The 15764-nt window shown below is 37.7% G+C and overlaps 1 protein-coding gene across 3 annotated transcripts in view; it reads right to left on the bottom strand.

Moving 5' to 3' along the window:
• The window catches only part of flncb (filamin C, gamma b (actin binding protein 280)), a 132754-nt gene that overhangs the window by 104593 nt on the left and 12397 nt on the right, over positions 1-15764 (bottom strand). For all 3 annotated transcript variants that reach the window (XM_066667997.1, XM_066667996.1, XM_066667998.1), the window contains exon 2: positions 2849-3097. In XM_066667997.1, coding sequence (XP_066524094.1) covers positions 2849-3097 — 249 coding nt within the window. The remainder of the gene's footprint in view (positions 1-2848; positions 3098-15764) is intronic.

Raw genomic sequence — 15764 nt, 5'->3', positions numbered from 1 at the left:
TTGTCAGGAATGCCATGATGATGCTGTTCCAGTGGCATAGAGGGAAACAAAGAGGAAATAAGAAATGGAAGTGTGGTCTACATGGATTACAGGTGAGGCAAAAGAAGAAGCCCCAAAAGGGGAACTGACAGTCAGCACTGCTGGAACTCTGGCATGGTAGCAGGGTAGAAAGTTGACTCAAGGATGGCAGAAATGCCTAGATGGCTAAAAGCAGGTGCCAGATAAGAGGCAGCATGTGAGAGGATGAAACAAATTAGAGGAAGACATCCAGGAAAGAGGTGGCATAGGGTGCCTGGAGTGCTGGGCAGGTGGCTGGTCCATGGCATCGCCTGAGGAAACAGCATAAGCTGGAAATTGGTGGCTGGGAGCAGTGGGGCTGCAAAGTGGAGAGGTCAGGTTGAAAGCCCACCCATAGGAGGCAGGGTGTGGTGCGATCGCTAGAGGAGAGATATGGACGAAGGTCCTCAGTGGAACAAGCTGGAAAGTTAGAAGCTGGGAGCAGTATGGCTGCTGAGATGAGATAAAAGGACAAAGATCTACAGCAATGCCTGAGGACAGAAAGAAGACTGAAAAAATATAGATTAGGAGTGGCGTAGCTGGAAAGAAGAAGGTCTGTAACTGTGAGCAGAGAAGCAAGAAATACGCAGGAGAAAGTGCGAGCCGTACAGTATATGCGGGGTGCTGCTTGTTTGTGAAGGGGAGGGCATAAGGACATAGGTCCATAGAAGCTTCTGAGGAGAGAGCACAAGCTGAGAAGTTGGAGGCAGATGGGTGTTCGACCGCAAAACGAGGGGTTGGAATGAAGGTCGGTAGCATGAGAGAGGATGGGCTGTAAAGGAAGAGGCAAGGTGTGTGAACTGACAATGATAAAGCCATGCAGCAAGGAGACTGCGTCAAGTGCCCAGAGTGCTGGGCAGGCACCAGGCCCACAGCAGCACCTGTGGAGGAGTGCAAGCAAGAAAGTTTGAGGCATGGAGTGCCTGCCACAGCAGTAGAGAGTGGGTTGATAAAGAGAAGGCATTGGATGGTAAAGGGAGTGGTGGGATGATGAGTAGAGACAGAGAGAGGAGGAAAAAGGGAGGAGTGTGATTATGAGTAGAGACAGAAGGAGAAAGGAGGAATGCAGGACAGGAGAGGAAAGAACAGAAGGAGCAGGACCAACATTGAATGCCCATAACATTTGATCCCTCAGGCAGCACTGCATTAAAACCTGACATCATTCTGTAATGGATATTATGACATGGGCTCAGGAACACTTCAGAAAACCATTGTCAGTGAACACAGTTTTTTGCTCCATCTAAAAGTGCACTTTACCATGCAAAGCAAAGGCCATATCAACAACACCCAGAAACACAGCTGGCTTCTCTGGTCCCAAGCTCATCTGAGATGGACTGATGCAAAGTGGAAAAGTGCCCTGTGGTCTGACGAGTCCATATTTCAAATTGTTTATGGAAATGTGTCCACCGGGCCAAAGAGGAAAAGGACTGTCTGGATTGTACTTTAATCCTAGACTCTGTTGGTATTACCAAAATGTAACAGGGCCTACACACTACTGTAGTCACACTTGTGTGCTCACTGCCCCCTAGTGGTCACTAGTGTGTGTGTGTGTGTGTGTGTAAATGTGTAAATTGGGTTAAATGTAGAGAACAAATTCCTCTGTGTGCAAGCATAGTTGCAAATAATGCAATTCTAATTCTAATTCTAACATTAGTTTTAGTTTTGACATTAGGTCTTAACATAGACAGGCTTAATATCTAATTTTTGCACCTAGCAAATAACCTAACAAAGCACCAAACAGAACAAAGATTAAAGTGACAACATTTAAATTGCATTGCACACTTATGCCTTCCGAAGGCATTTCTGCCAGTCAGAGCAGGCAAATCAGAGGGGTCTAGATGGAGCTCTACTGGTTTAAGGTTTGGTATTTGAAAATATCTGCCCAATGCATACTAATTTCTAATTGCATACTAATCCTCCAAGGCACTTCAGAACCCTTTTGAGTAGTTATTTGGCACACAAGTAAACTAAAGGTATATTTCAGACCTCATTAGGGGGCTAGTGCTGCCTAGCATCTCAGCCATAAAAAAAAAAAAAAATCTCAGATGGCTGTGAAATAAATTAACGTAAAACACCCCACTCAAATCTCTCCATCTTGCTTGTTTTGATGCTGTCCCTGATCATAGAAGCCTATGCCAAACGTTTATTCACAAAAGTGAAATGGATAGAATCTTTTTGCACATAACATTCATAACATTTTTGGATGGAAATCCTGTTAGAAGTCCAGTTAAGAATGAGTTTTACTTGCTCTAAGGTGTAGTTTTCAGTTTTCAGGGGATTTTTACAGCAAAGATTTTACTGCAATCCTCACAATTTACCTGTGTAGCAACATTTTAACAATAACTAAAATGTGCCAAAAAAGGCCAGTTTATGCAAACTGAACAAAGGCTGTGACCCTTTAGTAAAGAGATTCATTTGAATATTTATAGATTTTAAGTTATGTCAACTATTCAAAATTATTTCCACTGCATACAACTACACTACTATACATACTAATCTCATGTCACCTGACAGATGAAATGTCAACTTGACAAATTTGACAAAAGCTGCTTTTTATGGTATATAAATCCTAATTGAAAAAGCCATTCTTAATGTACGTCAATTCTAATTTACGTCAATTGACATGATAAATTTCTAATCTTTCAGGCAGGTCTTGGACAATATTTTTCAAGCATTTGATCTAAGAACTAAAATCAACCCTCCAATATTTAAAACTGCACTGAAGTCAAACGCTAATACAAGTCTTCATTTGCACACATTATATGCACAGATTTTCATTACAACAACTTACCAGGGGCACAGTTATCCACTAGGGCTCCCAGTGCTTTGCCATCCCTCCAGTCCCTGTGGAAGTTGTTGATGGGAAGCTGGGGAACCTTGTTCTGGATCCAGCCCAGAAGGCGTTGTTTGGGGGTAAGCTTCTTGGCATCTTCATCATCCTCATCTTCCCACATGGGCATAGAGATGGAGTAGTGTAGAATAAGCGTCCATATCAACCCCAGGATCAGCTTCAAGTTGCCATCTACTATAGCTTTACTGTCTGTATGCAGAATAGGCACAGAACAGTTAGTCAAGCAAATCCTAAAACATGTATAAAAAGAACTATTAAAATTAACAAACAGAATATTAACTGTTAAACCAGTGCTCACAACAGATTTACAATTTTGTTTTCTGAAAAAACAAACAACTTTTAAATTCATACTGTGACTTTAGGGCGATTCTGTAGAAAAATGACTATCAAATCACTGTAATAATTATAATACACACTTTTCACGCTATGTGCTGTAACTATGAGCTTCATGTCTGGGAATTAATACATAGTTTGCATAGTTTATCCAGTATAATACCTGCACCTAGAACTAGGTTTATAATACGTAACAGAGGAAAAAAGTAAAATAGCCAAAGTCATTCCTTACTAATGTAAGAATGTAAACTGTCAGAAGGTAATGCACAGGTACATTATTGTTCAAAAAGATACCAACAGTGTAAATATGCCTTTCAAGAGTACAGCAGTAGCTTTAGAGTACAGTTGTATACCCTAAAGTTACATTACATCCTTTACTTTCTCTTCTCCAAACAGAAAGTTGATTTTTTGTAACTTTTCATAACAGAAAAACATAAAAATTCTGCAGTTGTACAAAAAACATTTATTCATTCACTGCAACCAAAAATCTACAATTTAAATAGAAAATGGTACATATATACTCCTTAACTAAATGTACTGAAGATGTACCCTTGAGGGTACCACCTCAGTGACAGTAAAATGTGCCACCACATTCACGGTTTCTGAGAATGTTATTGAAAACTAAAAAGACACGTTCCATCATTCCTCACCTGGTTGGTTCACCTGTATAAAAACTCACACCCAAAAACAGCTGAGGCTTCAAACAATAGCACAACATGAGGCACTGCTCTAATGAGACACATCCCAGATCTGCTCCTTCTGAGATAACTACAACATCTGTGTTTGTCCTCCCTTGATTACTCACTGCCAGTTTAAAGTACTGTATGTGTGTGTGTGTGTGTGTGTGTGTGCGCCAGGAGTATGTCATGTTGTGGGGACCAATACCTGTTGACACACTAATATTGGGGGAAAAGCTGTAGCTTATTCCTTGCACATCTGTAATTTTTTCCATTGTGCAATGTTCAGTCTTTGTTCTTGCACTCACACAGAGGTTAATTGTGGCATATACTATCAGTACCTTTGTAATGATTCATTGATCTCATGAATACATTTTTATGAACTTTATAAACATTCCTTTATATTAGGAACTTTTGCTAGGCTGGAACACAGGCAGTATTAATAACTAGTGTATATGTTATGTAACTTTCTAAAACACATCTTGTGTAGTATTAGTTTAGTGTTATGAAAGTCAAAAGTACTGAATGACTTGACAAACTGCAGTGGAAGCTGAAAACACTTTTGACTAGAATAAAAAATTCTTCAAATGAAGTTAACCCAAGAGAAATGCAAGAACATATTAAACACTTTCTAACTTTAAGTTTAGCTGACATCTCCTTTTAACTCAGATAGGTAATACTTACATTCATGTATATGACACACAACACTGCACACATGTACAAACAGTTTATATCTGCGCTGGCCTTGATGAGGCAAAAATGTGCTAAACACTTGAGTTTTGGAGACTGCCAATGTGCCTTGCTGTCCAATGCTGCAATAAGTCTGTCAGTCTAAATCCTGGACTGTAGAGAGGGATATGAATCAAGATAGACATGACTGAGCCTCGGAGCTGAGCCCAGGGGCTGATGTCATTTAACCCTGGCTCCACAGAATGAGGTCAGTTTAAATAACACACACACACACACACAACCAGGAATCTAGACCAGACTTCACTGGAGCCCCTAGTTGAGCTGTCTATACTTAACACAGCAGTGTGATCTTCAAGAGAAAATTCAATGTGCTCAGATCATCAGAATATAATATCAGTGTTAAAATAGACAAAGCATCTCTCTCTCTCTCTCTCTCTCTCTCTCTCTCTCTCTCTCTCTTTCTCTCTCTCTCTGTCTCTCAGTTCAGGGCCTTTGTCAATATTTCCTCACTCCTTGATTAATGATTGGTGAATCTTTGATATATCTGGTTTATGCAGTGAGCTACACTTAGACTTTAAAATACTTTATTGGCAAGGCATGTTTATTAATAGAGCACCTTTCATACTAGAGCAATTCAAGGTGCTTTACAGAAAAAAACTGTTAAATTAAAAGCAACAATAAAAATCATGAGTCCATTAAAACAATTAAAATAGTGCAATAAAAGAAAATATGTAAAAAGAATAACAGAAAACATGATAAAAATGATATGAATTTAAAATGATACAATAAAAGAAAAGAGCTAAAGTGCCATTACAATATAAAAAGTCCAGAGTATTTTAAACTGAGCTGTAAGCCTGTTCAAACAGGAATGTTTTAAGTGTCTAAATAATATGCATTCAAACTCAAAAATAAACATATTTTTGTCTAGGTACGACAAACCTTACAGAATATTGGCATCACTGAATAAAAGAGGATTTATGTGTGTAAAATTTCATAACAACACACCGCTCAAGACCCAGTAGACCATCACAACTCTCAGCATCAGTACATAAACTTTCATCTTTAAGCTAAAAGTTGTGAAAAAATCTACAGGTGTTTCTCTACATCCTTTCACTGTGATAAAAATCCTTCAATTCTATGTGCCTAAAAGGATGTAGAAATGTCAAGAAGTTATTACAGAGAAAAATGAATAGGCAATGAAAACACAATTATGCACTCCAGAACACCACTGACAACTGTAAAAATTGCTTGGATTGTGAAAAAGAGAAAATGCTATTAAATTCTAAGAGGGATTCTAGATGAAGAAATATATTTGTAGAGATTTCTATTCCACATAATTCTAAAAGAAACATATTAAAATACATGTCGAAGCTCAAACCTCAGTCCAGTTGACATCTGTTTCAAAATATTTTTTTCTGTCCTTTTCCAACCTCATGACACCAGAATGAATATTACTGATTATTCTTCAAGACACACCATTTTGAAATATTCCACAATAACCATATAACCATATGAGTATATAAAGTATAAAAGCAGCATTCAATAAAGACTTTGTAAGCAAAGATGGGTCATGGCTCATAGCTTTGTGTCAAACTTCATGAAAAAAATTTTTAAATATATATTTTTATTTAATATTTAAAAAATAACATTGTTAACTTAAGATTTCAAAGAATTTAAGTGTTTCACCAGCTATGATACTATGAAAACATTTAGAAAATATAGATATGTTTCAGTACATGTAGGGCAAGGTGGCACTGCAATAGAAAACTTTATGCTACTTTGAGAAATGTAGCCACAGTGTACTTCAAAATCCATTGTCACTCAAACACAGTCCAAAGCTGCATTAAGAAATGCAATCTGAGACTCTGTTACGCAAGGAGAAAGCCTTACATTAAAAAAGACAGAGGAAATGCATACTTTATTCAGAGGAGTCCACGTTCAGCTTGTTTCCATGAAAAACTGATGTTGATTTCTTTATGCCAAAGATATGAGAGACTATCCAAACTCTTATGAACAATAAATAGGATTGTTCTTCATGGATTGTCTCTTCAATCGATTGTTTAGGCACATAGCACAGTGTGCTGCAGAATCACTGCTTCATACGCGCAGTGGCAGGCAGATGAGAAATAGTTAGAATACATCCAAGACATGCTGAGCATGCCGGAACAAGAAAAAATTAGGACCCTTGCATCTGACTGCAGAAAAAAAATTGTCATACAGCTTTAGTCACATTCCTTTTAAAGTGAGATAAAGAGGGTCATTGTTTACAAAGCTGAAACTCATGAGAGTAGCATCACTGCAGCACAAGACAAAAGCCCAATTTACAGTACCCTAAGAAATGCATTTAAATCATCACCGTAATGTAGCTTTGCAGCTCAATAAAAACCCATTAATCATCAACCATTTTTTCTATAGATTTATCATGAAATATGGCTGTGAAAATATATGTATAAATAAAACAATGTGAACTGCCACCCCATGACTGCACTAAATGTGTTAATCAACTGAAATAGCTGTCAGAGTTTGTACACTGATGCCAGGGAATGCAAGCAGCACTGGCCCATACCAAGTATAATCCACTACATTAGAGGTGAATAAAGGCAGTATGAAGAAAAAGAAAAAGAAGGAGCAACTCCTTCATTAATCCCTTTAGGGAAATTTTTTCTCTGCATTTTACCCATATGTGATAGGGAACACACAAACACACACTAGCGTGTGAAATTCTTCACACACAATAGGGGCAGTGAACATACACACACAACAGGAGCAGTGGGCTGCCAACCACCTTCCTTTCTTTCTTTCTTTAACATTTGCATAGTAACAGCATAATCTAGTCTTAACAGCACACTCTGTGTATTAACCAGAACCTGACTGGATATCACGTTTTTTATTATCTTATTAACTGATTTTTATTCTAAACTATTTATTTTTTGTTTCAAACACTTAAGCAGAAAGTCCGTGTACATAAATACATTAGGCTATAGCACCATATTATAAAATGTAAATTGTAAGAAAAAAAAGTTATCATATGACATGAGCCTGTAAGAATATTCTTGAATGGCAGCCTTTTAGTTTTTATTCACTAATGCGTGTTTGTTCCTCTAGATGGGTTCCCCTGGTGAGTGTACAGTTGCATGTTGCTTGGGGAAACCAAACAAACACGCACTTCCTGAAGGTCTGAATGAGCTGAGAGTGGTCATCATCTTCATGGAGGAGGCACAGACAAAGGCCACTTTGTTCAATAAGAAGCAATGAGACATTCAGATATCACGCACACACATACACACACACACACACACACACAGAGAGAGTGAGAGAGAGAGAGAGAGAGAGAGAGAGAGAGAGAGAGAGATGATAAAAGATGAAAGATATCAGATCTGACCTTTCATTGCAGAAAAGACTTTTGGTCGTGAACAGAGACTGAGGAAGAGAATTAAAGAGAGAGATGCAGAGGGGAGATTTTTGGGTTGTGTCCGTTTTCTTAAATTCCTAATTTGTGGTAGATACATATATATATATATATATATATATATATTATTGTCTAATTAAGCTAGTTATCAAAGAATTGAAACTGAACATTGCTCATGCAAAAAAATTGAATTCCACAATTTGTATGTCACTATATGTTTAATTCAGTGTTTGAGACGTAAACACAGTCATTTGCAGTTGTTATATATTAAAAATAGTGGATAGTAACCAATAAATGTGATGCCTATAGAGCAATTTAGTTTTAGTGTCATTATTTACTATTATAATGAGTTAGTGAACCAGAAAAGCAGTAAAGAGAGATATTGATAAAATTATGCAATTTCAAATAAACCTGTCTAGGTAGGCCATGCATACAATATTTGAAGGTCCACGCTGACCACAGTAAAAAGCTTTTACTATATATAATGAGTGTTTTCTGTGTATTTCTGTTTTCTATCCCTGTGCAAAAAATCAAGGAGGTCAAATTTTTGTTGATGCAAAATGGTGTTTGTGACACAAACTATATATTGAAATGTAACGGTTACTTTTCTGAAGCACATTTTTACATATCATATAGATGCAGCAACAGCACTGTGAAATCATTAATGAATGGGCAGGTTAAAAGACAGAAATAGATATTTTGAGACTGGCCTTCAAACCTGGAATATAATCATCAAAGCTACAGCAACAACAAAGCAACAAATTATGAAAACCAAAACAACCTAAGGAAGACACCATAGGCAGAGGTACGGATCACACAAATGCCCCCCCCACACATACACACACACACAGAGAGAGAGAGAGAGAGAGAGAGAGAGAGAGGAGAGACAGAGAGAGAGAGAGAGTGAGAGAGAGAGAGAGAGGGAGAGTGAGAGAGAGTGAGAGAGAGTGAGAGAGAGAGAGAGAGAGTGAGAGTGAGAGAAAGAGAGATGTATGAGCTTAGAATGAAGATTCAGGCAACAGACCACATGACATTCATAACAGAACTTTAATCTAAACTCCAAACAAAATAAGAGAGGATCCAACAGACATAAACAAGGACACGTACAAACTCAAACACTCGTACACTTGCATGATACACTTGACTCATACAATGTCAGACAGCAAGTTATACACAGGAAGTATGATTAAGTATGATTTAAACAGTCTGATCCAGAAACCATAACTGACACACGTTACAGCATGCTGTCCATCTTTGGATTACTTTTGGTTGGTACTAAACACAGAATACTGAGAAAACCCCACAAGACATGCCATTTTGGAGATGCTCTGACCTTATTGCCTACCCATCACAGCATTACTCAGATCATAATGCTTTTTTCCTGCTTCCATTTTTTTAACCTTCATAAACTGGCTCACAGTCTGCCTGTTATATCCCAAACTTTGACAGGTGTGATTTTAACAAGTTAACCTAATTTATAATCACAAATGTAGTGTTTAGGTGAACAACACACTATTGATCTTCTTAAGTAGTATTATAATATTAATAATAATAATACATTATATTTATAGAGCACTTTATCTTTATTATTTCACCTAAATATTATAACCGCTACCCCTTCTACAGTTTTTAAGATATTGACACCATCTCCAACTCTGACACATCCATACTGATCTGGAATAGTGTGCTTCTGTACAGCTTTTGATTAAGTGTCATAGGACTGGTAGATTACCCATTCATTTTATTTTATTTATTTTTATTTTTTTTTACAAAGTAATCCCATGAAAATACATTATTGCATTGAAATGTGTCTGTAAACTTTAAACCAAATAGTAAAATTGCTCTAATTTGGTCAATTTTCAAGCTGTGCCCACCAAAATTTACATGGTCAGACATGGGATCAACAGAACCTGTCCCTTCAAACAGGTGATGTGTGACCTCATCACCACACTAACTGGAAACTGTTTGAATGACCCTTTTCAGCAAAAAATTGTCTAAAACCAGTATACTAGCATCTAGAAACTTCAATTAAAATCTGAACTGTTATCCCTCTTGAATAATTGTAAATCTGAAATTGTAGTGAGCAAAACCAGCTAGTTCAGGGATTTCCCCACTGGTTTAAAGGTATATTTGATTATATTATATTCATTTTAATATTGCAGCAAACTACTAATTTCAGTGTAAAAATATAGTGGAGAAAAGGTGTTGTTAACAGAATATGAAGTCAAACACAATCTGTGTTTGTTGTTCTCAGCTCCTTGTTTAATAGAGGGGCAGTACCCTGTGGAGATTTTAGCCCACCCCATTTTTTGTTTTGCCCTCCCCAGGGGACAAGATACAGCATTGTGCATTTGAGATGGTGGAGTGCTATATAAAACTTTAGGGGAAAGTGACCATCCAAATATATCTCCACCAAAAAAAATAAATAAAATAAAATAAACAAAAAACTAAAACCACCTCTTGGCAAAGAACGACACAAGATAGAAATCAACTCTGGACTGGCTTTACCAAGATAGAGGACATTAAGTGTGTGTTTACATGTGAAAGTTTAGAAGAGGCTGTTTTTTGCCACTTTGTATACATTTTATACAAAATATTTTAGTTTTGCACTACAATTTAGTGAATGCAATAAAGAAATTTGTTGTTAAATGTTTATTTACAAGCTTCTTATTTGCATTGCCAAATCACACCACCTCAACTTTACCTTCTAGACTACTGCGTGCCCTTACAAATATATCTGTTTGTTGGCCAATGTAGTCTATTGGCATGCACTGTGCAACAGCCTGGGTCACATTAGAATGGAGAAGCATGGAGCTGGAGGGAATAAAAACACGGGGTTCCCAACACAGTCTCTCAGAAGCCAACAGGAGATAGGCTTCCTCTTTTTTGACTGACTTTATCCAGTGGAAAACATCCTGAATCTATGGACATTCAAAATAATCAGAGAGAAAGAGAGAGAGAGAGAGAGAGAGAGAGAGAGAGAGAGAGAGTATGTGTACATTGTAGGCAAATGTGGATGGAAGGAAATAGTGATCCATAGTGATCCCATCACCATATGTTCCTGACAGATAAGAATAAGACAGCAGGAAAAAGAGAAAAATATGTCAGTCACTAAAAAACTCATTTTTTCCACTGTATTTTCCCAAGTACAATGGAGGTTTGTTAGAGACACAAAACACACTCACAGTAACCCCAGCCAAGCAATGTGTTAGTGACGTCCCACAGAGACAGCTGTAGAGGCACTTACTAGATATTTCTGTGCAGAGAGGAGATCTGCTCTGATTAAACATTTGGCTCTTTGGCCACCAGATTCCTGGCCAAAGTATAGACTCATGCTATATATGCGTTCTGGGCAGAACTTAATTAGTATGGTACTATTCAAAATTCAGAGACCAAACGCTGGCTGAATTCTTTGTTCCAAACAGATTCAATGACATTGCTGTTACTTTCCACTGACTTTTCCCTCTTAGTGCATGTCAATGAAATTTTTATTTAATGGACATTTTGACTTGAAATTAAATTGTTGTCTATTTGGGTTTGTCTATGTCTTTTAAGCAAGTTTGCTAAAACACTAAAAAGGCAGTGGGAGCTTTCATACATGGCCCCTTACTTTTCTTGTGTCTGTGTGTGTGTGTGTGTGTGAGAGAGAGAGAGAGAGAGAGAGAGAGAGAGAGAGAGAGAGAGAGAGAGAGAGAGAGAGAGAGAGAGAGAGAGAGAGAGAGAGAGAGAGAGAGAGAATGTGTGCTGAGAAGCTGGCAGATTTCTAGAGGGCCCTGTGAGGATAACATACAGAACCACTCCCTCTGTGCTACACATTTCAGTTTTCATTTTACTGAGTGTACTTCAAGACTACAGTGTCAGACCAAAATGATCTGGAAAGCAATTTGGAGAGGGAATCTTTCAGTGCCTCAATCACACCTGCTGCTAAAATAAGATGAAAGATTAACACGTCAGAAAAAAAGTTCAATGTATGAACAGCCACTTTTTGTAAACACTCACAGACCTTGATAAAAATGTTAAGAACAAGACTGATGTGGCATGAGTTCAGCCCACATTTGCCCAAACACACACAACTCACTGCTGTGAGATTTCAAAAGTTCATGTACGCCCCAAATATGGCATTGACTCGAAAACTGTGAATAAACTGTATGCTGCTGTACAGGCAGAAGGCCTCAGTTGATAATAAACACCTGTAATTAAAAGGGTTATATAAGCCAAAGAATTGTAGTCTTTGCACTATTTTCAAATATTGTGTAAATGATTTGCATATCATTACTTTCTTTTTTATGTACATTTTGCAGTGTCCCAATTATTTATTTCTTTTTGGGAATAAGGAAATTATAAGTATAATTTTTTTGAAACTGACTTTCTGTCTTTAAAAACATTTGAAGAGAAATTTTTCAAGACCATCCAATTTACAAATAACACAAGTAGAGATACTGGGGTCCTGAGGGGGGAGTCAGTCCATTGTTCTGAGAACACCAACGGCTTCTTTACTTTATTTGTACATTTTTTTATATATATGTTTTTCTCAGTAACACCTTCTTAGGAGCCATGTGTCCTTTCAGACCAATTCTGTTATCTTCTGCCAGTGGAAGGATGTACAAAACTTTGATTTCTTCAGATCTGAAGAACTCTCCTTATGTCATGATGGGGAAAATCCAGACCAGAAAATTATACAGAGAAAATCTGAATGTAGTGCATACATATATTATTATTATTATTATTATTATTATTTAGCTATATTTTCACATCATGAGGTGAGGAAACATCTGAATTTTATAAAAAGTGTTTTTTTGATTGCAATTGTGAACTTCTCCTTTAATTGTACTTGTGGATCTAGTGACATGGTTAATCTCAAAGAAGGCCAATGTGATTTAATGTTAAGAGCTCCGTTAATGTGTAACCCAAATGATCTCATGCTATATTTGTAAGCCCATCCTGTAAAATTTTCTCTGCTCTTTGCTTAATATTTTGCTTTGGTGTCAAATAGAGGAGGACAAGATGGGTACCCTCTCTTGAATCTTGAAGTAATTATAGATGTATGAACAATTAAATAAATGAAATAATTTAATTGTTTTGCACCGCGACCCTGAAATGGAAAAGTGAAAAAGAAGAAGATGATGATAATTGTTTTGCTTTTAAAGTAATTTAAAGTAAAAGTAAAAGCAAGTAAAGTAATTGAGCAATCTTGTAGTTTCAAGACTTAGTCTACCATTCCACACACAATTAATTTGGGCATCTGTATTTTATACAGCTGTTTAATTGTTTTATGACTGAATTATGTTTTTTAATTGCAGTAAATTAATTTGATGTGTCAGACTAATGCAGAATTGAAATGCATTTATTTAATCAATTGTGGTGGGAAAATGTTTTTAAAATAACATTCCTTTCATTGCCGTCTGAGGCACCAGTGTTTCTGGATCAAAGTAAACTTTTGCTTTCATAAAGGCTAGGCTATAGTTGGCTTACTTCATGAACTATCGCACATTAAGCCTAGCTAATTACGTTGCTAACTAATTAGAAGTCATACCAAAGTAAAATATATTTGATGTGTTCACACTTTAATGTTTAAATTTAAAACAATATAGTAAAATATTAAACAGTAGCCCACTAATGGCCGATTTATACTTCTGCGTTGACTCGAAGCAGAGCCTACGCTGTAAGCTTCGCAAGAGCCCTATTCCATTATAAGTGTTTATACTTCTGCCTTGGTGTTTTTGGTGCTCTGCAAGTACACCGCCACACCACTAGGGCTGAATCTCAAATATCTTCCCCTACACTATGTAGTACTATAGAATTGCTTTTATAAATCTTTAAAGTGCACTTTTTAGGGCGTAGGTCATTGTTTGGGACAGAGAATGGTTTACAAGATGTGCCAGGAAAGTAACTAATACAAATCCGGCACATTTTTCCCTCACATTCACTCACACACGGACACTCTTGAGTAGCCAATCCACCTACCAACATGTGTTTTTGAACTGTGTGAGGACACTATAGCAGAGGAAACCCATGCAGACATGGCAAGAAAACACTTAACTCCGCGCAGACAGTCACCCTAAAATGTTTTAGCATAAAATGAAACCAGCAATACAAGTCCTAACTCCATTTTTACTAGTAGGAACTCTAATGCAAGATCTCTCTAAAGTAGTTTTTACTAATAACAACTCCTGTTTCAGATATCACCTATGGCATTTTTACTAGTGAGAATACAGACCTACATATCTATAATAAAATTCTGACTAGTGTTAGGCTCGTGGGGCGGACTGACTGAGGAGGACGCACTCGCTAAAACACAGTACTTTATTTACAAAAAGAAATAACAAAACAGACTAGGACTGGGGCAAAAACCAAAACGAGGGAAAGTAGAAACAAACAGACGTGAGACTAAATGACGACAGGAAATACACAAAACGACAAAACTAGGAAACAAACAGGATCTGACTAGAAACGGGAGATAAACATCACGACATGACTTGGGAACAAACGAAGGTGAAATGTCCAACAAACAGGAGAGACACAAGGGAACGTAAATACAAGACAAGATGCACCTGGACAGCTAACGAGGGGGCAGGGTAACAAATGACACAGACGAGGAGGAGGAACAAAGGTGGGACTAGAATAACAACAAACATAGCCATGTGCTAAAAGAGCCGGAAAAACAGACTTGACGAGACGAGGGCGTGACAACTAGTCACATTGCCAGGACGACATACCTTTTATGTAATTCAGACTAGTTCTGCATTGACTAATATACTTGAATTTCACCCTATCATATCCATAATTAGGCAACACCTTGGTGCAACAGGTAGTGTCGCTGTCACACAGCTCCAGGGATCTTGTGTTGGTGGTTGGTGGTCACTGCTCCGGGTCTGTGGTGTGTTCTCCCATTGTCCACGTGGGTTTCCTCCCATGGTACAAACACACACATTGGTATGATTGTCGACTCAAACGTGTCCATAGGTGTGAATGTGCGAATGTGTGAGTGTGTGTTGCTGTGTAGAGGACTGGCGCCCCCTCCAGGATGTGTTCCTGCCTTGTGCCCAGTGATTGCAGGTAGGCTCTGGACCCACCGCAACCCTGAACTAGATCAGGGTCGCGGTGGGTCCAGAGCCTACCTGGAATCATTGGGCGCAAGGCGGGAATACACCCTGGAGGGGGCGCCAGTCCTTTAAACACAAATATTGACACAAATAAATTTAAAATCGGAAATATAATACAGTTTCAAAACAGCAACTTCCTCCCCCTACTCCTCAGATGTGAGGCTCGAACAGGTGGCCAGCTTAGACGAGCTTAAGAACTTGGGTAGTAATAGCTAAGAAGAATATGCCATAATCAACATATTTACACAGAAAAGTGTTCATCATTTCACTAAAATATCTATCTACACAAAAAAGTGAACATGCAGCCGCCATTTCCCTGCATTTACAATCATTTATTGTCTAAATCCACCTGAAAAATTAGACTAGACAAGGTTGGTGTTACTTATCAATTTTTCCTTCCACCATAAATGTCGTTTAGGAGGCAGACCTTATCCACAATTTTCGTAGTCAAACATTTCATTCTACGAGTCTTATTGGTGTTATTCGCCAGGTACTTTAAGTCTCTGTTCCACATTAAGAGTGCTAGCGTAGGTACTCCAAGTTCCGGCCACTTTAATTAAAATATTGGAAATCTTAGCTAACTGTAAATAAATAGAAGTACTTTACTCACTCAAATCAACATTTGTCAGGAGTCAAATATGTGT

This window comes from Hoplias malabaricus, chromosome 4 (assembly GCF_029633855.1).
Source record: "Hoplias malabaricus isolate fHopMal1 chromosome 4, fHopMal1.hap1, whole genome shotgun sequence".
Classification (NCBI taxonomy): Eukaryota; Metazoa; Chordata; class Actinopteri; order Characiformes; family Erythrinidae; genus Hoplias; species Hoplias malabaricus.
This window is presented reverse-complemented; position numbering and strand designations above follow the sequence as displayed.